General features: G+C 39.2%; 1 protein-coding gene across 1 annotated transcript; it reads right to left on the bottom strand.

Moving 5' to 3' along the window:
* Positions 1-7,170: 7,170 nt before the first annotated feature.
* On the bottom strand, positions 7,171-22,847 carry LOC310991998 (sodium- and chloride-dependent GABA transporter ine). The gene is made up of 13 exons (XM_083979947.1): positions 22,184-22,847; positions 21,344-21,478; positions 17,045-17,255; positions 16,542-16,674; positions 16,068-16,202; positions 15,411-15,514; positions 14,859-14,983; positions 13,610-13,722; positions 12,855-12,995; positions 12,238-12,337; positions 11,949-12,049; positions 11,656-11,823; positions 7,171-11,044 (listed from the first exon to the last, which is right to left on the bottom strand). Exons 1-13 carry the CDS (start codon positions 22,404-22,406, stop codon positions 10,943-10,945), a joined length of 1,791 nt encoding a protein of 596 aa, XP_083836073.1. The 5' UTR covers positions 22,407-22,847; the 3' UTR covers positions 7,171-10,942.
* Between the last annotated feature and the right edge of the window lie 1,515 nt (positions 22,848-24,362).

The following is a 24,362-nucleotide window of genomic DNA, read 5'->3' as shown; positions in this document are numbered from 1 at the left end:
CAGCTCAGTTGTGTCACCATCATCCATTCTGAGCATGCCCAGGAGAGTTGACCCACTTCATGGTGCAATTCGTCTCCGTGACATCCTCCTTCACTTCTGTCTTTTCCTGCCACTGTCACCAGAAATAAGTTCAGATGACCTCAAAAAGAAAGTTAACTGAACTGTCTTTTTTTTTCGGTCTATGCTCACACTCTAACAATGAAAATCAATCAGCAGGAATCAACATCAACCTTTGTTTGACACATGTGGGTAACACATGCCTGCACATACAATATGCTGAATGGATCAAGCCCAACACTCAAAAAACTGGGTTAGTATTCATTTTGGTTCTCATTGGTTGTAGGTTTTGTTATTGTTACAAAGCCAATGTTAGCATGAACAGCAGTTTAATTATCAGTCTTGCTGAGAGGCAAAGCTGGCCAGCCTGGCAGGGGCTAGCTGTTAGCATGTGGATTTCTATACAGAATTGCGGTATATAGAAGTAAAAAAAAAAAAAAAAAGTTCCTACAGCCAGAGCAAGTTTGATACTGAAATTGCAAATAAGGAGCTTTTAAAGCTAATGTTGGTCGTGTTGCAGTACTTGTAAATATATTTTGAAGCTATTATTTATGTCTTCTGACAGCTTGAGGAAAGTAGGCTAGGGTGCAGGTCAGATTTGAATGTGGGTTGCTGCAGTTAAGACTAGGCCTTGAAGTAACCTGCACTTCATCTCCGCATCTGGCACAAAGTCCTCCTGGCTTCGTCTCCACATCCAGGAGTGGTGGGACAGTGATGTGAACAGCAAAATTGTGTTGTAAAGAGATTATATAAAGTGATGTAAAAGTCGCATTAAATCCGCCTTAGTTGTTCACACTGGGGTTGCATTGGAAACATATCAGATCTGGGTCTGATTCAGGACCACATACGGAAGTGGTCTGAATCTGGTTTGATGATCTGGGCTAGAGTTGAGTGTCGAGTGTTCACACTACTTTGACCTGAAATTTGACCTGGTCACTTGACTTGACCCCTAAAAAAAAATCTGATTTGGGCCACTTTTGCCTGCAGTCTGAATGCAGACTGAAGTAGTTTCCTGAGGTGTCCTACAGAGGTAAATGCTTGGACCCTATTGCGTTTACCCTGTCTTGAGAGAGCTGCGACAATAAAAAGCATGTTTTACTTGGAAAAGCAAACCAGCCATCTGCACAGTGCCTTAACAAGCTCTATGGTGTGTGGAGATTATGAGCAGCAGACAACAGTCGTGTTCATGCAGCGAAGGCAGAGCAAGCTGGGAACCGTCATCACTACGAGATTAGATGTCCTTATATCACAAATCAGGAGGATGATCTCTGAGTTAAACAAAAATAATCTCAATGACTATAAGCATACACTTAAACCTAAGGCATATTAGTGTTATTATGAGAATGATACAAATTAGTTGAGTAATCAAAGTGTTTTTCTGTGTAGTTTATTACACTTGAAGCAAAATCAAAACTCAACAAAGAAGTTAATGTCAGTCTGCAAACTAATTCTATTTTAAATATATATATTTGCAGGAATGCAAGGGGAAACCAACAAGTTAGATTGAACTATAGGAAAATCCATTTAAATTGGATGAAAGCACACACACAAAGCCATTCTCAAGCCAATAGGGTTGCAGCAGAAGGCTGCAGAAGCCTCATGAACCTCATAGTCCAGTCATTTTATGAGAAAAGGTTAAACAAATTGCAACAGAAGCAAACTCAACTGATTTTGTATCCTCAGCATGTCCTGAGTGAGGGAAGAAAAGCCCCGAAGAATCCCATTAGGGGAAAGTTTCGAAAAACACCCAAACATATCCCATTTATACGCATATAAAACATTTTTTTCACATGAATAGGGTAAAATTTTTAACCTTTAGATATCTCCATGAAAATTACTGAGTTGATTACTTACATTGAGACAAACAAAAAATGTATTACAAGTTTTTTGAAATTCTTTGTTAACATGAGCAAATGTGCATAAATGTGTATAAATGTGCATAAATTGCACCGTTTTGACGGCACATGTATATATGAAGTTGCTGTGGTGGTACCGGCATGAAAACTGGAGTGAGTTGACTACATCGGTCAACCAACACGAAACCACTTTAAATTTCAAGATGACTGTAAAATCCCCTGATTCGCAGAAACTGAAATACACTGCTATGGCCACGTTTTGGTTGATTTTTCAAGACAGCCACATCCTTAGTAGAGCAGGTATGACATGAGCCAACAGTGCATAATCCAATTACGTATGGCTAATTTGCATACATACAGCACCTGATCTAAACATTGGGTAGAGCAGGTGAAAATGTCTTGTTCAATCTTGTTAACATATTACAGTAAAAAAAACTTAAGGAATGGAACCAATGAGCATTAATAGAGTCGGAGCATGTCATACCTGCTCTACTAAGGATGTGGCTGTCTTGAAAAATTGCAGTCATCTTGAAATTTAAAGTGGTCAACTTGTCGGTTGACCGATGGAGTCAACTCATTCCAATTTTCATGCCGGTACCACCACAGCAACTTCATATATACATGTGCCGTCAAAACGGTGGAATTTATGCAAATTTATGCAGATTTATGCAAATTTGCTCGTGTTAACAAATAATTTCAAAAAACTTGTAATACATTTTTTGTTTGTCTTAATGTAAGTAATCAACTCAGTCATTTTCATGGAGATATCTAAAGGTTACAAATTTTACCCTATTCACGTGAATTTTTTTTTTTATATGCGTATAAATGGGATATATTTGGGTGTTTTTCAAAACTTTCCCCTAATGGGATTCTTCGGGGCTTTTTTTCCCTCACTCAGGACATGTTGAGGATACAAAATCAGTTGAGTTTGCTTCTGTTGCAATTTGTTTAACGTTGACACCTTTTTTGGCCTAAAATTACTGGACTACTCAGGGCCATATTCAATTCCCTGTCAGCTTTATGGAAGCAGACCAGATATATTGGAATTCCTGTGCAACCTCATTAGACGAGCATGATGGAGGGTGTTTATTCCTGCATCCAAAGAGACATGGCGAAAATATATTCTTTATTGTGGTAATAACACCCTCATACATGCCTACACCTACAACATCTATTCCAGCCTCATTCAAAATCCAAAGCATTTCTTCATCAGAAGTTCCACTGAATGAGCAGAAGCTCTGCCGGGTGCACAAAGCAAGACATCCTCTCCATACAGATACCATTATTTGGCAAGCTATCAATTCTAGGGCTGTGGAGTCCATGCATTTTAAGTGAGATCTGTACCAAAACCACATGACTCCAAAGTCGGTCACATTCAGCCTCGAGTTCAATCATGGGACTTTTTGAAGGCATGCTCTATGTCTTATGTCTGTACTGTATGTAAATGAACAACATCACTAACATAACATCTACCATAAGTCACACATCAGAACATATTTCAAAACATTCTCTTCAAATATCTCAGTCATTTAACTGTTGCATTGATGTATTGGTTAGCTCTCGCTGATATTTAGCTGATTTATTGCCAATTAGTTTGCAAGTTAAATTTGGTGGCTTGGGGGAAACCTTTGGATAGGGAAAATAAATCGCCAGGAAAGATGTGCTGTCCTTTCTGTTCCTTGAAAAGAAAACTGACTCTATAAGCGTAATAGCATTTCTTATTTGGGAGAAAGGCCAACTAATGCCGTGAGCTGTGGCCTCATTACCAGCAGGAGGTGAGCTCTATTTAGGGACAGACTTGTTATGCACATCCCAGACAGCCAGAAAGAAAGCTTTAAAAAAAATCCTCATTAAACAAAGGCAACTGTGCAGTAGGGGCACACTGCAGCATCCAAGCCTTAAAAAGCTCTTATCAGGATATGAATAGTTGGCAAGATATACTCATTAGCATTTTAATGGCTTGAAATACAAAATAAACAAATATGCTTACACAGACACACTGGACAAATCCTGTAAGCATTAGATATAAAGTCTGCCATCATGTCAAACCTCTGCAGTGGCTGAGCATACAAGAAAATCTGTGCGAATCAAGGGGCCAGCAGTTCGCTTCCTTTGCAATGTAAATGTAAACCTTTGAACTTTTGTTTTTCATGTTTTTGAACTGCGTGTCTATAGGTTACTGCCACCACTCGACTGCCCAGATGTGTCTCATCTCCCTGGAGACGGCACAGCTAAATGCACATCAAATAAACCACAAAATGGAGCGGATCTATATCAAGCACTCCAGATGCAGTGAAGGGCCTCTGCAAATGCACTTTGTCAGCAACCACAAGGAAGTAACACGATTCACACTTTTTGAAAAACATTAGGCACAAATGTATGTCTACAAATTTTGGAGTCTCAAACAAACATAATTAAACAAATTAAACAATTATGGCATAACCACATATTAAGAATCAGTTCAAGGTGCATAGTGAAAAATTAAATCATCAGAAAATGAATGATTATATACTTTCCCAATGTACATTTCCCCATGTGTGAACTTCCTCATGATGGGACGAATAAAGGAATATCTTTTATCCAAATGAATAACATCTGTTTATGTGATCATTGGCCCATCATGATTTCAATCTCTTTCCCCTCCCAGATGCCTTAACCTAGTTTGCTAGGAAGCTATTACCCCTCTCACTGCCAGGCATATATCAGCTGTATTCTCTTCTGCTCTCATTAAAGATCTGCTACCCTGCTGGTTTGGGCTCAGATGAACTGGTCACAGAATTCAATTCCACTTGTACCCATATTTTTGACGAGTTACGTAGAGTAGAAAAAATAAAAGAAGAAGCAAATATCAAAGCAGAGCCATGATGTAACTCACGCAGTAAGGATTGCCGGAGAGTAGCACAAGAATAATATCTGCATCTGAGATACTGTCAGGCCAAATACTAGCATTAAATAGTAAGTTGAAAAGAGTATTTTTAAATATAGATCCAAAGTTTTATTTTTATAAACTCAACTGTACAGTCAAAACACCAGATATCTTTTTAAAAAGTTTTATGGATTCTTTGAAATTGAGCTCTTAAATATTGTGAATTGTTCCCTTCAGACAGGCACTTTCCCTGCTGCCCTTAAAACAGCAGTGAGACCCCTTCTGAAGAGGAACAATTTGGATTCTCATGTTCTTAATAACTACAGACCAGTGTCCAACTTGCCATTTTTAAGCAAAATTTTAGAAAAACTTAGAAAAACCATTCCATCTTTGAGAAATTTCAATCTGGATTTAGGATGAACCATAGTAGACTGCGCTATTGAAAATTGTTAATGAACTTTTGTAACTGAACTAAACAATTTGGACTTAAACAAGCTTACAGTCCTTGTGCTACTGGATCAAAGCGCTGCTCGATCACTCAAAACTTTTAAACAGGTCGGCCTCTCTGGTACTGCCCTTCAATGGTTTAAATCTGTGAATATTTCTGTCAATAAGATTATTGGCAAAATTGACACCATCTCATTGCCCTCCCACCCTTAGAAATGAGTCCATTATGCCTCCATTGGCGATATGTTATCAATAATTGATCCCTCCTTGGTCAGAGGTTACGTCCAGGCTTGGTTTGAATTAATCACCACCTGTTAAAAATAAACTTGACTAAGGTCTATCTGTTCCTCAAAATGATCATTCATTCACTTTTTTCAGATTGGCTTTCCAAGTCACTGTGTGCAGAATCTGCATGGTAAAATTCACCAAAATGGCAGTTCAAATACAAGTTATATTGGTGACATCCTTCTCACAGTTGTGACATCGTGAGTTTGTCTATAGAAGACAAAGAATAAAAAAAAACTGCTGTTGTTTTATTATGATAGAGTGGAGTGGCTAATACTGTGGTACCATACACACACCCTTGACCAGTAGCAGTAGTCAACCTTGATCTCTACTTCCTTTACTTAATCATTTTCACACACGCACACACAAGTTCTGCTCACTTAAATTAAAACAGATGGGATCCTCTTGCCCTCACACGGCATGCTGCAAAAAAACAAAAAAACAAGAGGGGAACTATTGAGTAGAGATGAAGTAAAACCTTAAATAGTCTCAAGTGAAATTTCAAGTGTGTTGACAGGCAACACACTTGGGGAACAGTTATTACAGAGTGTGGAGCAGGGATGATCTTGCACCAAGTGGATTTCCTGGCCCACTGCACAATTTACTTCTGCACAAGAAAGGTCAGACAAGATCTGAAACAGCTCCAACATGAGGCGCAGCTGCTTCTTGAACTCTGCCTGGCACAGATAAATGTCTGCACACCCCACAACAGAAGTTAGACAGCAACCTATCTCTCCCTCCGTTGAGAGATCAGGCTCTCCAAGGCTTCCCCTCGCCATGTTTGCCCAGTTTTTTTTACTGCCCCTTGGGCTGCACTGTCTATGGCTATTGATCAAATGGTGCTTCCAGCGCTAATTTAGTGCCGATGATACGTTCTGTCATGAGGAAAGCAGGAAGTATTGATTAACGTACAGTTCTGCTACGGGCACAGCTGCAGCACTCTATGACAAGGGTCTAATTAACTTCCAAGCCTCTTAATGTACTGCATTCAGCCGTGCTGTCCCTCTGCAGCTCGGTGTAGTGACCACAGAACCAGTTACACAGGGAGATATGGTTCAGTTCCCAATGGAGTCCTTCATTCTGAAAATATATGGACTGAAGGTGCTGGTAGGCAGTTTAAGTCTTACTACATGACTGGCATTAACAATAGCTATTCCTGTACTTCAGTCCCAGCAAATCATACTCACATGCTCACTGTAGTTATGTAACATTTAGAGGCACAGTCGTCGTATTTGACATTTTCTGCATTAAAATAACAATTAAAAACAACATTGTGAGGCTGGAATATGTTTGTTATCAAATCTGAGCGTTACTGCAACTAAACTATTGAAAACTGGAAATCATCACTGAAATAAGCATTTATTTAAAATGTACCATGGGGTCTAAAAGGCTAAGACAGAGCAGAATGGTCTCAGACTTGGATCCAACTGAATGAGGCTTGGTATTGATTGAAGTAGAAGAGACGGAGGCAGTTCAGTTATGCAAAGATTTCATGGCTCCCCCTTTTCATTCTCTGCTGCTATAGTGCCACCCAGTGCCTCTGTGCAGCTGTAACCCATAAGATCCAAATAATATGCCACACACCAGACAAAATTAAGGCTTTTTATTTGACTGAATGTTTGATACCTCAGACCATTATGTTGTAGGAGTATGATGAAAATAGTATGAAAATTGAACACATAGGCACTGATATGAAAAATCAACATTGCATTTGGTAAAGAAAAGAAATACTTTGTTTAACAAACAAAACATAAAACCACGAGAAAGACTGGATATAAAAGAAAATCTGTCTTCATATATATCTATATATATGGTTGTATTGCATAAAGTCAGATTAGTATCATCACTGTTACAGCATAATGAATGTACTCATGTAACATACAGTGCGATAACATGTAACTGTATCACATTACACAATGGTATTGAGTGACAAGTTTGAGATTGTGCTTGTTTGTTATGAGAGAATAACTGACCTGTGCAACAAGCAATCCTGTTTCAAACTGAGAACGCAGGTTTTCATTCAGCCAAACTTTTTGATTTATGATTATGAGTTCAGCCAGAGAGGGGCTAATATCTATCAGTGAACTCATAGGAAGTTTGGTTCAAGTGAAAACTGTCCAACATTTTTCAAGACTTTGTACATTTCTAAACAAGATTATGTATGCACTTCTTTTAAAAGCATCATTATGTTAATAGCCCATTTCGCTTGGTATTTAGTATCAGTATCAAAAATCCAATTAAGAGTGACCTATTTTTGTGCCTCTAAATCATCTTTGCACATTTAAAACAGCTAATGCATTTCATGACAAAGAAAAAAAATGCAGCTCACAATAGCAACATATACAATATGCAACTTAAATAAATGTTTTGGTTGTCTTATCAAATATAGATTATCTGAAAATAAAAGATTAAAATAAAGAGGCACTTGAGGCAGGTAACATTGATTTCTTCTCGTCTGCAATGCTTCTCGATCTTCAAAGAAAGAACGTTTAAGCCCCAGATTAATTATATTCTCAACCTACAGGTTATTTTCTTACACAAATATGGAACAAATACAAAATTGGAGTGGCAGCATGTTACATGTATACATCTTTGTTGAGAAACATCTGAAATTGTTCCTTAAGTCATTCAAAAATCGTATCCAGATGTTCTAAGCATCTGCTGTCAGAGCTTCTTTACAGTACTTTGGAATAAAAGGCACACTGCAGTGAGGGTTTGTTTGATAAGCTAAGTAAGACAGAAAAGGCTAAGAAAGTACCATAGAGCAGGGGACAACCTTTTAGACAATCTCACATGAAACTGTGACTTTACCTTTTACACACACATCTCCTCTGGTCATTTCCAGTTGAGGTAGTTAATCTACATTACATATTACCCCAAAGTTTTACAGTTGCAACACTTACTTACAGTGTTGGACATAATTTAGATTTTCAAAGATCTGGTTCAATCTAACTCAAAGTCGTCCTCAGAGATATTAAGTCAATCTTCACTACAGCATCACTTAACATCGCAATACAAAATCGAGGTTAAATCTTGAAGCCAAATAAATTACATTTTCACCTAAGTTAACTTTTTGACATATTTCTTTCTTAAGAAGTGTGAGATTAAACAGTCAGTGATTCACTGTAGGTTTTATATAATAGAGAGCAAAACTGAATGGAGAGTCACCAGATTACCAGATAAATGATGCCCTCTTGAGGATTATCTACCTTCATTAGCCCAATTCAGCTTTATGGCAGTAGATCAAAGGCACCACTTTTAAACTCTAGAACTTTTTTGAGTTACCTGCGTCAAGATAGTTAAAAAATAATGTCAAATGACGTCATATGGACTGAATCATCCCTTGAAAAGCAAGCACTGTCTCACATTTTTGCATCTGAGCTCTGAACACATGGGTTTAACATTAACCTACTGCCATGACCACATTGTTCATTAACTCTACTATTGAGGGAAGTGAACATAGCAGATAGTCAAATTAATCTTTCTGAAGAATGATATCTATGATTTGAACAAAGATTATATTTGTCTGGAGTTCATTATGCTTGCTGATGGTTTTTTTTAGATCCTCTGCTTATGTGTGGTTATGGTTTTCAAGTAACGTGAATGGGGTTGATGCACTTGAAAGTTATGGAAATCATGTTCTAAAAATAATATCTTAGCACAAAAGTGAAAAAACTAAACAAACAAAAAAAGGAATTATTTGCAGCTTGCTCCTGTTTAGGTTCAGACACACGGGATGTGTCCAGTTTCAGTAAAAATGTTTTAGAATCTCAAAGGTCAAAACTAAGTGCACTAAGGCAGTTCATGCAAATCATTCAATAAAAAATATTTAGGTATGTAACAAAGCAGCTGTGCTAAAACGGAGTGTAACATATAGAACAGTGACGTTTGGGCTCAACACCAGGCAGATAACCAGTGTTAAAGGGAATTGTTAAGTAAATAATGTGGTGAATTGTGACCTGTATTTATCCAGTAGTAGGTATCCAGTGTAGCTCCTGGTATTTACACACTGCATTGTTTTTCACTGGGCTGTTCCCGCCGGTGATCATAATGTCAGGGTCTGCCATGTGTCAGTTTCCTGTTTTATTTTGATAGTAAGTCTTGTCTCTTCACTTCCTGTTCCCCGTGTGATTAAACGTCACCACACTTATGTGTTTCACCTGTGTCTCGTTATCCCTTCCCTGCTATGTCTCTGCTATGTGTCTGTGTAACAGTACTCCCCGGTGTCAGTGCCAGATTGTCTCGTCTCCTATAGAGCAGCATTCCAGCGTTTCATCTATGTCCCCGTGTCTAAGCATGACTGATTTTGTACTTCTGCCTGTCTTTTTTTGGGGGGGCTTTTTATTGCCTTTAATCGATAGCACAGTCGAGAGAGAGACGGGAAATGCGGAGGCAGAGAGGGGGAATGACATGCAGGAAAGAGCTGCCCCACCTCTGCCTGTCTGATTGCCTTTCTGGATTTTGACCCTTGGACTGAATAAACAACCTTGAGAATTGCCTGCCTGCATTTGTGTCCGCCAGGCTCTGTGTTCCTGACATTAGGTCTTTTAATGTCTCTCAACATTACGAGTATGGAGACTACCTAAATGATGCATTAAACTACAGAACGGCACGGTATTATGAATTTGATCAAAGTCTGTGGTATTTAAATGCCTTAAACCTTACATATACCCTATTAAAACATTCCACAAGCTTCTGAATGCACTCTTATACTACACTAAAACTCACTGACATTTATCACACATTGCAAGAGAAAACATCACAGCATACACCAGACATTTTAACAGATTGACCGACCCCCCGGCAATAATGATTTAAATTTTAGTCTTTGGTTGGACCTGGACACCTGCATATCTTAAAGAGTGAACTTGATCACTCATAATTAAATTACATTAAATTAAGTTAAATTAGATTAACCTAGGTTGGGATGCATAATCTCAGAATGTAATTATACACCTTTTACAAAGTGCCATGGATATTTTCATGAGGAAGTCAACTGAAGAGAATAGGAGGGTTGAGTGCAGTAAAGATACAGATTAGCCTGTGAATATTCTCATTTGTCCAGGTCATAGTTATCTCAAGGAAATGTAAACTGAACGCAACTGGACCAGTCTCAGCCTGGTCAGATGCGAACATGAACTGATGAAGCCTCTTGGATGAGAGGTGAAACGTCTTCCTAGACAAATAACCAAGTCCAGTTGCGTTCAATTTAAATTTCCTTGAGATAAAGATACAGATGCGGTGAAGATTTTGTTCTTTGGCAGAACAAACAAGTTGGAATCAAAATTTTATGAGATAAAAACTATAGACTTGTGAATAGGCCTACAGTTCTAAACATCACATCTGACACACCTTCATTAAAATTTGAACTGTATCACAAATACGTACAGATGCACAGATGTGGCCGTGGTTTTATCTTTGGTCGTGCCACTCAAGTAAGAAAGGCTTCACACACCGGGTCCAGGTTCTGTTTTTCCGGCAAAGGATCCTCAGCATCAAGGTCTATTGTAGGAGTCATAGCTGTTTTAAGCCTCTGAGGAGTAGAGAAGGCAAAGTTTCAGAAAACCAACCTAAACAGAAAACTGTGGTACAGTATGTTCAAGGCAAGCACATGTTCCAACAGAGAGGTTAAGACAGAATAAAGTAAGTAAAACGAGCTCAGCTATTCCCAATGAACTGAGATTGCAAAAAATATATTCAAGAATATTATTTATTTATACTGAAATTATTGAAATAATCTCTCTTCTATTTGATCTATCTCTGCCCATAACACTCTCCTCTCAAATATTTTGTGCACAGTAGCTGCATTGGTCTGTTGGTTGATCAGTTCACAACTTTGGTCAATACTGAAATATCTCAGTAGTTACTGGATGGATTGCCATGAAACATACTGTACATGGTCCCCAGAGGAAGATGCAAATTGACTTCAGTGGTCTCTGTCACGTGGATTTCCATGAATTTAGCTACAACTAATGGATTACATAAATTGCTCTTGTGTTAAACGTTTACATACAATCCAATGTTAACGTTGACATACTTAACTAAGATAGTGAACTTGGTAAACAAGTCATACCTGCTGAGTATGTTAGCGTTATCATTCTTCTTGCATTCTTCTGCAAACTGAATATTTAGTGCTGCACTCACCTGAAGAAATGAGCCTTTGTTGTTGTAGATCTCATGAATAGCACCAAGTGGGATCCACACTACAGACACCAGTGAAACTCCCCACCCCCCCCACTCAGCCCACAGTGGATAAGAGTACTTCCCATACTTAACAGGAGTGTACTGGATAAGGCTAGAAATCAAAATGCACTGTGAAGACAAAAGTTACAGCTTTCATTATAAATATCATTGTACTTGTGCAATACTATTTAATACGAATCCTGGGCAATAATTGAGGACCAGTGTATATTGTATTGGGACAGTTAAAAGCTTACCAGCACCAACATAGGACAGAGCAACAGCCAACATATACGAAAGTAGAAGTTTGGCATGTTTCCCAGCATCCTTTTGACCATTAAGGAGATTCGTGGAACACCTGATGGAAAAAGACAATGGCCATACATCATTCATACTGATTTTCTTATGTTTTACAAATCAAACATGTTTAGTGTTCAGTTTAATAATTAATCTGCAAAAAAAAGTCCCGGGGGGGAAAGGTCTACAGTGTTTACCCTGCAAACAGGATAGGTGGGTTTGAACTTTTGAACGTTTTGTCGATCTTACCAAAGATCCAGCAAACGGCCACAACTTCAAAGAAAGCCAAGAACACGAGGGAAACCACGGCAGTGTAGTGGTCCATCAGCTGAAATACGTAGATTCCTCCCTGTGCAGAAAGCAGAAGAGACAGATAAAGGAAAAGACTGAAATAACAACAACTGCTGTTGTAACTGTTGCCACATGTAGTGGCCTTTTTTTGTCTCTTGTTGTAGGGGAAACCGGGGATGGTTGTAGCATCACCACCCCGATTGTGCATGTGAATTTGCATGGCTGTGTGAAAAATTACAATTATTATGATGTATTCTATTTTTTTTTTCATTAAATGTAAGCCATAATCATTACAATTAAACGAAATAAAGACATGGAATATTTCAGTCTGTGTGCCATGGATCTATATCAGATATTAGTTTCACTTTTTGAATTGAACTATTGAAATAAATGAACTTTTCCAGGATATTCTAATTTATTGAGATGCACCCGTACTTTGAGAAATTTAAGGCATTGCTATTTGTAGAGGACAAATGAGGGGACCTTGTGTCATAATTTCAGAGCCCTACCATGAACCCTCTGCAAGTTATAGGAGCTGGGACAAAAAGTGTTCCAACCATGCCGGTCTTCCCTACCTTAGTAATGTGAGGAATCCCCAGGACAAAGCAGACGAGGCACACAGCCAGGGCAAGCAACTCCTCTCTTTTTAGGAAATGTAGAACTTTGGGACCAAACTCGTCTTTGATGAAGGTCACAGCGACTTCAACTGTTGCAAACTGCAGCAAAGACAAAACACATCCAGAGTCAATAAGAGGAATTGGTAATTTTGTGAAATGAGTAAGTTACACATTCTTCCATCTCTGTTTGTGATGCAATTATGCAAAGAACTGGCTAAAACATATACTGATTGTTTGCTACAAATACAAACAGTATATTTAGTAACGAAAGTGAAAGAGAATGTGAAATAACCACAGTAATTCTGATGCAGACTTGCAGAACAGTCAGTTCTGCTTGATTCACATAAGCCTCCTAAATAATCTGTTTTATAATAAATTCACAGACAAAAAACAAACAATTACAGAGGAACACTGAGTCTGAATGCGCAAAGAGTCTTCTGTCATTGTTTTGCCTACATTAGTCGAGTAATGGAAAAAGTCATTTTGGCCTGTTTCCCCATGTGTACACAGCTCCTGACTAAACTAAAGTCATGGGAAAACAAAAACTATCTGACCTCAGTTTCCAGTGCGCACACAAATGTGCAAAATCCCACATTTGTGGCAAAAAACAAAATAAAAAACAAATTCAAATTTCCAGCAGCAGCGCTTGGCTTCATCTTCACAGATGTCCTCCGCCTTCATCACACTCTCATGTGAGATGTGGAGATGTTTACCTGACTGTCCAGGCCCAGACACAGCAGCATAAAGAAGAACAGAGGGGCCCACAGCTGGTAGACGGGCATGGTGGAGAGGACTTCAGGGTACACGACAAACACTAAACCAGGACCTGAAAAGACGATACAGAGGAGCTGTTTGTTTTACACAGCGGGATGCAAATACATACACAGACTGTGTTGATTCCAATAGCTGAGCTACAGGTCTGGAGGATTTTACAGCTGGTCTGGATCTGTCCACCTACCGGTATCTCTAAAGCTCTACCCTAACCCTAACTGACTAATAAGTTGTATCTTATTTGTTGAATGTATAAATAACCCTTGGTGTAAAGACTGCAGGAGGATGGTGCACATAATACCTTTTCATTGTAAATAATTCAGGAATCTCTATGTTGTCTCTGCAACACAGTCAAATCAAACAGATTTCCAGCTGTCAGCAAGAAAGGATCAGAGAATTCAGTGTGATTCAAGACAAAGATACAGTGTAATGATCACTTCACGGGATTTAGATTGACCCAGAGGCCGAGCACATGCATCAGCAAAATTACAAAGCTCCTGTTGATTTAGGATTTAAACACTGAGTCACTTCAGAAAAAAAATGTCTTTGTTCACTCCATTCAAAGAAGTGCCCCACTCCCCTCCCCTACTGACCCAGACATCTGCAAGCTTTGGTGAAGCAAGTTATAAGTCACCGTAGTACAAACACAGTACAGAAATGTGTTCAAGTTACAGCTATTTGTGAATGCAATTCATGATTCATAAAGTTGGACATTCACAAGAGACAGACTTAACCCTGCATTTCCTATAATTTCTGTTAAAAATTATTTTTTCATACTTTGGAAAACTCCTCTTTATATAAGACATTATATAACTGCTTTTATAAGCTGAGTGGTGCTTCTCGTGACAAGTGAACTCCATGTGTAAAATCTGGAGTGTCGCCTTAAGAAATTGTAGGTTTTCCACTATTCTGTCCAGAAGTGAAGTGAAGTTGCCCAGTTTAGACATGCACATCTTTAAATTTCTTTTTTGTTGCACCATAAAAGGCAGGGGAAAAAGCTCCCATGAGGATCCAAAATAAAAACAACTAGACTCAACATTAGAGCTGATCTATTTATAAGTCCATTCCACTTCTGGCAGATACAGTGTACCATATCAGACATGAGGTCCATGAATCTTTTTCATTATTTACATGCTTACAATCAAACAAAGCTATGTTATTGTCATGCTGTGGTTCGGGCTTGATGCTCACCATCTGTGGCAATGTTTTCCACTGGGAGGTGATGTATATGAGCCATGTAGCCAATGGCTGAGAAGATCACAAAGCCTGCCAGGATACTTGTGAAGCAGTTGGTAAATGTCACAATCAACGTATCCCTGGGAAAGAAAGAGTTTAAAATGAACCATCACAGTCCGGTTGTATTTTCTGATAAACTCAGGAAGCAAAGTTATTGATTCTTGATATGAAACAGCCATTTCATCACCAGGATTCCTGTTTTAAGTGTTTTCTATGTCTAACGGAGAAGCTGAGGCCTACATTGGTGCACACTGGATGCTATATTTAAACACCCTCTGCTCCCTTTCACCTCTCCTCTTGATCTAAACAAAAACAGTAGCCTGATATTTAATTTTGTGTCATACCTGCTCTATTTGCATGGTGGTGTCGTTCAGAGGTGTATTGCCATCAGTCTGTTGTATTTGAAGTGTGTGATGATTAAACAGATAAGCCCATAGTGTTTGTCTTGCTGTATAAATAAATACAGACAACCAGTTTTACAAAGACACACAAACCTCCGGTCTTTACCTGAGAATGTTGTTGCTGTAGTTGTTGTAGCTCGCCATTGAAATCATGGAGCCAAATGCTATTCCAAGGGAGTTAAAGACCTGGGCCGCCGCATGAACCCAAACCTGTGATGGGAACAAAGGAGAGCATGAACATTCATTTTAGCAGTTTCACTGAAAGTGGTTTGAAAGACAAGATTTTCTTGATCAGCCTTTTTTAACCCTGTGCTGTGGGATCCTACATGAACAAAATATTTTCCTCCAAAGTCAACCAAGTCTTCTTTAATTCACATTACAGATTCCAGCTCTGGATCTCACATAATATCAAAGGGAAACTTTCACTAATTTGACTCTAAAATCTTCAGTCAAATCTCCAAAGTTATACATGGAATAATTTGACTGTTTGTTGTCACGTTCTGACCCTCCTGCCTGGATCCACGTTTTTTTTCTCTTGCTGTTCTTGCTGAGTTTGACTGATACTTGCATTTATTTACCTCTTGTTTCAGTTACAGTCAACTCAAATATGGAATTGATATAGTTTATCAATCACTTGTGTTTGTGATAAGGATTATTTTTTTCCTGAAGATGTGATGGTTTGTTTCTACTTTGTGGCACAGATGTGTAACCGAGGTCTTAAGGATTAGCCTACATTTGTCTGTTACTCATTCGTTAACCTCACCTTCACTTCAAACAGTCTTTTCCAGACAGGTGTCACAAAGAAGAGGATCCCTTTTTTAGCTCCAGGGAGCTGCACATTATTGATGAGCAGGGCAAACAGGATGAAGTACGGAAATATAGCAGTGAAATACACAACCTGTGTGACACAGAGAAAAACGAGAAGTGATCATGTGATATGGCACTACTTCCTCAGAACTACAAATTACTGTGTTGACCATGGCATAATAAAAAGGTGTTTTGTAACACTTTTCAGGATTACAACCCTATTATTTTCAGATCTCAATCAAAGAAAACAATGACCTACAGACATAACATTGCACACTATATTCCTGAAACCTCTAAAGCTCCTTGTCTTTATCTCATGGAGACAAAATATTAAAGGAGAACAAAGAAATCAGAGCCTAGGACCATCTCACAAAAAAATATAATCTCAATTACCCAAACAGATTTTGTAGAAAAGCAGCATTATACTGACCTTGCCAGTGGATTTGACTCCTTTAAATATGCATAAATACACAACGACCCAAGCAATGAGGAGATAACCAAAGAGTTCCCAGCGAAGGCCACCAGCAACTTCAATGCCACTGGTTTTCTCCAGGAGCCTGTGACTAAAGAAATGGAAAAATAAGAGTGAAATACAAATATCAATGATTCCCATTACTGTTTCACAAAAAAACAACACTTTTTAGAGGCATTTCTCTTTAAAGTTACACATCCATGACTAAATGATTTCATTTTGATGATGAAAAACAAGCCTAATTGGATATTGTATTGAGTGTTAACAGTCAAAAACAATGCGGATCTACTTTGACTCTGTAGGTGATGTTAGATCAGAAGTGACTGAGGAATACCTCATAAAATAAGCATGTAATTTTCCAAGACCTGAGATATAGAGATAAGAAAACAGCTAGAGGGGTGATATACATGCTGTAAATCCATTAATACAGTATAATTAAAAACACAGTGAAGTCCTCTCACTCAAAGAACTGTTGGCCGGCAGACTGCAGGTGGGTGGCATTGCCAGGGAAACCACTGGAGCAGTTTTCGACGACATTCCAAGTGCTGTTGCAGGATTTCCAGGGAAGTGTCGCTCCGAAAGAGTTGAAGAGGTAGAAAAGTGCCCAGCTCATGAGCACATTGTAGTAGGTGGAGAACACAAAGGAGATAACAACTGTTGCAAAACCGACACCTGCAGAGTGACACGCAGTGAAGGAAGAAAAGACACATTTTAGATACAGCTCTGCAGAAGTCATGCCATTTCTGGGGAGGAAATTGTAAAGCTGGCTTCTTAAAACTGTTAAGAAATCACTCTCAAACTCCATATTTTACAATGATGTCTCAATTATTTGGGCAAAAGGTTCAAATTATTGTAATAATCTAGGCTTTTGGTAAAGAAAGACAACACAGAAGAGCCTGTGGTCAGTGGTGGTGGCCAAGATGAAGACAAGCAAACCCGGCCAGTGGCCACAGATAAAAGGAATTCCTTGATCCATGGATTAGAAATTCCTCTGTGTCACTTGGCCGGTGAATACAAGAGGCTCTTGACCAATGTGGGCAAAGGTGAGATCTCAGATCTCCAACAGATGTAAATTATTCAGTCTTTTTAACACCTGTTGCCCTTAGCTTAGTGTAAAGTTTCAGGAGGTTTGGGTGTGTCTGTCCGCGTTTGCCATATGTGTATTTCTGCTTTGTTATCTCCTCTGGGAAGTCAGAACAATGACTCAGCTAAAAAGCCGAGCAGGTAGACTAGCACATCAGTTAGGACAAGTTTAAACCCTTTTAAATACATGACAGATACTTATGATGCACCTGACGCAACAAAAGAAATGTGTGTGTGTACTGAGATCGGTAGTTTTATGACATTGAGCAACATTTTCAGAAATGCATTCATCTACTGTCTTGCACATTGATTAGAAGATTGATAGCCCTACTTAGTGTGACTAAAAGTCACAAATGAACATAGTCTTGTTTATTTAATCACCATAAAACCTCTCGCTGTAACCCCTTCAATAATTTACTTCCCTGTTTACTTCATGTGGACTTAAGCTAGCTGTTTTCTCCTGTTTTCCAATCCTGTGCTAAAGCAAAGTAAATGCACGTAGCAGACAATGCTAACAAAATTTTCATCTTGTTTTCAGCAGGAGAGCAAATGAGCATCTTTCCAAAAGGTTTCTGTTCCTGTGCCTGACCTGTCGTGTTTTCTTTGCCCTCTTTGTTATCTCGGATGTGTGGGAATAAATGAGGTCTGTTTTCTAATCAGGGAACAAAACACTAGCTGTTTTCAGAGGTATATAAAAACTTTGCTTCCTGAAAACACTTTTCTCTACTTGTTGTGGACAGACTGGAATGCCATGCTCCACTGGATCCAATCTCACTATATGGTAAAGTGGAGGCAGAGGCGGATGAAAAACAACTCTGTGTCAACATAATGGCAGAGCCAAGGGAAGCCACCACTGAGCTCCTGGATCAGCTAGAACTACTGTCTATATAAGTTGGGCACTCCGTCCTTTGTTATTGCCTATTTGCCTCTTTCAGTCTATGTGTCTAGCTTACATGGTCGAGTGCTCCACTGGTACACCAGACACACTCCACGTGGTGCAGTGATGCCTCATTTCCAACTGCCAAAACATATCAGTCTGCTGCACTCAATAACAAGGCACAGGGGACGAAAGATGGAGGGAATCACCTCTGTTTCCAGTTCTTTGTTTGTTACCCTTTCATGCTTCACCTGTCAAATGGATGTCCTCATTGAGACAAACTGAACAATCAACATGGTCCTGAGTTTCAGAAAGTGTAACCAGTGAAAATTAAAATGATGCTTTCATATGCTACAATCAAGCTTATTGCAGTGAATCACAAACAAGCATGATTAGTGGGCATCTCTGAACCACTGATCACAGGTACATCACAGTAAACTGCACTTGGGTTGCACAGGGAAATCATTCAAAAAGAACATATAGAAAAACTACCTGCTTTTGGCCCTTGTTTATCACAGAGCATTAACCAGGAAGAAATGAGCGATAAATCAAGTGACGGACCCATACGTTTTGACCGGGTAGATAATCTCTGTCTTTAAGGAGATAAGAAAACTATGGAGAAAAATCTTCAGTTAGAACAAGACAGGAAAATTTCAAGTCACACCCATTATTATTGATTGTTGATGGCTGGGCTCTTGTTCAATGAGCTGCCAAGTGACTGTCGGTGCTCTCTGACACATCCTTGTTTATTCACATGCTTGATCTAGCTTATACTCTGTTTTATTTTTTATGAGAGCTTGAACATTCTCTACAGTTAATGATAAAGTACAGATGAGTTTGTTTGACTCGTGTCCAATCATGTAGACTGTAAGAGCACACCTTCAGTCACCCACATTTGATTTTACTATCATTCAAGTGTGCAAAATTTAAAAATATTGGTTCATGTTCGAACCAATTCAATTTCTTTCTTGTCAATTAATAACACATTCAGAGCCAGAGAATGTACAATTGTACTATTAGATAAGGAAATCAAAAAAAGACATTGATCATGGTAATTGTGAAAGTTGCTTGACAAGTTCTCATCCATCAACATGTAAAAACAATTCATTAATCAAACAGAAAATAGGCGATTTTACTAAGCCTTACTCAGGAAGGGCATGCTTTTACCAGAGTTAAATAATGATCAGTTTTAATATTCATTTGAACCTGGACATCAAACACATATGATAGAGGATCATGGGATAGACGTACAGGATTTTTTGTTTTCATTTCATTAAAGCAGTAGGTCCTGACAAATAGTTTTTTGTTTTTTTTAAAAAAAAACTCACAATGTGAGAAAAACCTTCAATGTATGGGGGGGATGATGTAAAAAGTTTAGCTTGTTCCTTGGAACCCAACCTCAATTCCCATCAAGTTGTTGTGTACCTGTAAATCCTGCTTCTCAGGTTGTTTTTTAGTTAACATGTTCTCCAGGCCGCATTCCCTTCATGACTCGAAAACAGGTAGCCTCGTAAACCAGCCTCTCGCAGAAATGCATTTCTTTTCATTTCTCGGGAGAGTCTGGCCTCATCCCCCCTGCAAGCGTTTGGGGTGGGCGGGAGCTGGGCGGGAGTAGTAGCAAAGACGGTTTAATATCTTTGGTAGTAGCGTTGACAGACAACCCCATTCAGCCAATCAGCAAGTTGGTGTAGTGACGGGGCTTTGCACCAGTCGGTCCCTGATTGGCCAACGTGCTGTGTCAATCACAGCGGGCGACGCTGATTGGCTCGGCCTTCTGAGGGTTTCAGTCCAAACGCTTAGAATGGGGATGAGGCCAGACTCAACATAACTACCCTACAACATAACTTGTTGTATGTCACTGTACGTCAAACTAACTGTCATTTTGTGGTATGTCATTGCATTACGTTGGCTTATTGTCTTTAGTCTTTCTTCTTTTGTGTCACTGTTATTGTATGTGCTTTTATTGTCTATATTTTAATGTTATACTCCCCCTCTCCCTTCCCCTTAGGAGGTCTTTCACCTCCTACCAGGCCATTGCCTTAATAAGAATGTATTCTTAGCAATTCTTGCCTGGTAAAATAAAGGTTTACTACTACTACTACTCGGAATGAAATGAAATGCACTTCCGCGAGAGGCTGGTTTACGAGGCTAGAAAACAGGGGGATCTACTTTCTTTACTCATTTGTGAATCAGCACATACACCACATTGCCTGATTAACCAAACATTCGTGGGGGCAGCAAATGTTTTCTTACAACTAACATGAACCAACTATTAGAAGATATTTATTGATTAGCTACTACATTTGATCAAACAGTCATTAGGCTACTGCCTGTAAAACTTAATTTGTAGGTACACAATCACAGACTGTCTTATTTTTCTCTAACTTTTTATTATATGAAAAGGGATGTATCCGCCTCATATGAAGTCAAACATTCAGAATTTGATAGGACCATACTGTTTAGACCATTTATCATCCTAATCCGATAGCTAGCCCTCTCTAATGAGCTAGCTCAACTAGGATTTCTGGTACTGATGGTTAATAATTAATTTGAGGTAGTAATTTTTTCAACATTGGATGGTACCAAATATGTATAAAATCATTATTAGATTTTCAATTAGTACAGTTCCTCATCTCAAAAATTGAGTCAATGAAAAAAAAGATAAATTCTCATTCCCAGAGAACCTATTGAACTTTACTGAAAAACCAGATAATTTTATACACATACTTGGTAAGCGTAAATGTCTTCTCATCCAACAGAAAAAAATGTGTGTTAATGTTAAAACACACCCTCTACTCACCTTTTAACAAAGGACAAATTTTGGCAAGAGCATGCACTGGCCCTAAACGAGTGTACTGCCCGATAGCAAACTCCATGAAAAGCAGAGGAATGCCACACAGGAACACCATGATGAGATAAGGGACCAGGAAGGCACCTAAATAAGAAAGATAAGAATGGAAAATTTAGACTTTTAAGAATGTATGCAATGCTGCTGTCATTGCCCAAGACACACCTGCCTCCAAATGTTTACTGATGACTTCGAAATTGGTTAAGAATTGTCAAATAATGCTTTGTAAATCACTAATAACTGATGGCATCTCTTGATAGAAACTAATTTGGAGAATACCAGGATTTGTGCACACATCATAGACTTTTGTAATCCTTTTAATTCACACCAGATCTATCTTGTATCTATTTTCAGTAAGACCCGATATGTGGCCACTGATTCAATTTTCAGATTCAATTGTCTGTCTTTTATTTAGAAAGTAAAGCTATAGACCAACAACTGACAACTGTAGGACAGTTTTTTGTTTGTGTTTTTTTGCTGAGTCATTGTTACAGAGTAAAATCGTGACACTGGTAATTACACTGGTAATATTGTCAGGTTTCATGAAAGGTGTGTATGGTAAGTTAGGCTATTAACCCGAGGTTAAACACAGGTTGTACCACTCTAGCAGGTTTCAGTCACACCCAAAATAACGTAACCTATACATGTCTTGACTAAACTGCAACCCCCCCCCCCCCCACACACACACACAATTTCTTCTTCAATGGCTTTATCCAGCTGATGCAGACTGATGGGTCAACACATCTTAAAAACAAACAAAACAGCACCCTTGAACTCTGCAGACAGCCTCACCTCCACCGCTGTTGTAGCAGAGGTAGGGAAACCTCCAGACGTTGCCGAGTCCCACCGCGTAGCCCACCGAAGCCAGGATGAACTCCAGCCGGCCGCTCCATGTGGGTCTGCGAGCCCCCGCGTCCGCGCTCCTCTCGGCGATGGCTTTGAGATCCAAGGATTTCAGAGTAAAACCTGCCTCATCATCACATGGTATCTTTGATTTATCGGCACCAGCCTCCATAGTGCCTCCTAATTAGTGATGAGAGTCCACAGTTTTGATAACCCGGTCAAAACAGCGGCTGCTCTGTTACACTGTAGCCGCTATCACACATCCGAGAAATGATCAAATCCTGGTCCAATTGAGAGCGAATCTGCATCGACAATGCTGGATCGATCCTGACGAGAAAATTATCACCCCTCGGTCCCTATTTGTAATCTCAATAAGCAGACATCAGACTTCCTGCACATCTGTTTTCTTAACGCGATTGAAAGCCAATGTTAGGCTACGAGACGGCGAGGAAAAGGCTAAGACACAAAGCAACGGGCACATGCAAAGCCCATCGCGACTGTTACCCACTCAGCCGACTCAGTCTGAGTATGATGTGATATAACTGCAGATGACCTTTTCTTTTCCATCTTCACTGGTTAGGCTACGGGGCTGTGCAAGAAACGCCCTTCTCCAAAGTAAAAGCCCATCCAAGCAGCAGTCACTCGATGCTCACGACACGAGGAAGACTGACAAGCGAGCGTGCCACAACAAGAAGGAACTTACAAAACTGTGTTTTTGCTTGATGGGCAACATGTCGAAGTTGTATTTTATTACACAACTGGCCTGAGAGGAAATTGTATAAGGAAGGACCCAACTCCAGGTGTCTGCACAAGATGTAGCTGCACAATGGGAAATACGTTGACAGTTAAACGTGGATATCAGCCTGTGTGCAAATAGCTCGACTGTAGACATAGGCTATTTCATTACGCGTCAAAGAAAGACGCAACTGAGCTTTTGCCTCGTGTCTCCGTTATCTTAGAAGATCAAACCTTTTGTATAATTGTAAAGAAAATAACCACACCAACATACAAGAATTTAGTAGTGCTTTTATTTTGAAGACAAAACGGAAGCTTGTGTGGTCTGTATTGGTTTACAACCCGGAACCTGTGCAGTGATAAACGGGGTAGGCTTTACAGTGGCAGACAGTGGAAAAAAACTAAATTGTTAGGTTTCTGGTGATGTTTGGCGGCACAGCAAAAAGTGAGGAGGTGGAGCACGTCTCATAACTGAAAAACTAATTAGCTAAGTTTGTGATGTTTTCTTTCTATCGAGACGTTGAGTCTGAAGCAAATAGAGAGCTCATTGTTCATCGCCATAAACCTTTAATAGATGCCTCTGAGGCTTACACACGTATGGGATTGCCTACACAGCTAGGTACACGTGCAAATACACGTGTTCAAACATAGGTTAGGCCACCCTTTCTGCACATTGTTGTGCATTACAAGTGCAAACCAGTGTTGAGCTGCTAGACATGACCTGACCAATCATACTCACCTGTTAAGTAGGCCTAGATGTCCTCATTGAGACAAACTGAACAATAGACAAGGTCCTGAGTTTCTAAAAGTGTAACCAGTGAAAATTAAAATGATGCTTTCATATTGCAGTGAATCACAAACGAGCATGATTAGTGGGCATCTGAACCACTGATCACAGGTACACAGTAAACTGCGGTTGCACAGGGAAATCATTCAAAGAGAACATAGAAAAACTACCTGCATTTGACATTTGATTTTACTATCATTCAAGTGTGCACATTTTTAATTTATTTCTTGTCAATTGATAACACATTCAGAGCCAGAGAATGGTCATGGTAATTGTGAAAGTTGCTTGACAAGTTCTCATCCATCAACATGTAAAAACAATTCATTAATCAAACAGAAAATAGGCGATTTTACTAAGCGGTAGGCTACTCAGGAAGGGCATGCTTTTACCAGAGTTAAATAATGATCAGTTTTATTCATTTGAACCTGGACATCAAACACATATGATAGAGGATCATAGGATGGACATACAGGATTTTTTCCCCCATTTAATTAAAGCAGTAGGTCCTGACAAATAGTTTCGTAAAAAAAAAAAAAAAACTCACAACTTGAGAAAAGTATGGAGTGATGATGAAAAAAGTTTAGCTTGTTCCTTGGCTCCCAACCT

This window comes from Trachurus trachurus (assembly GCF_905171665.1).
Source record: "Trachurus trachurus genome assembly, chromosome: 9".
Classification (NCBI taxonomy): Eukaryota; Metazoa; Chordata; class Actinopteri; order Carangiformes; family Carangidae; genus Trachurus; species Trachurus trachurus.
Note: the sequence above shows the minus strand (reverse complement) of the source record. Positions and strands in the feature narration are given on the sequence as shown.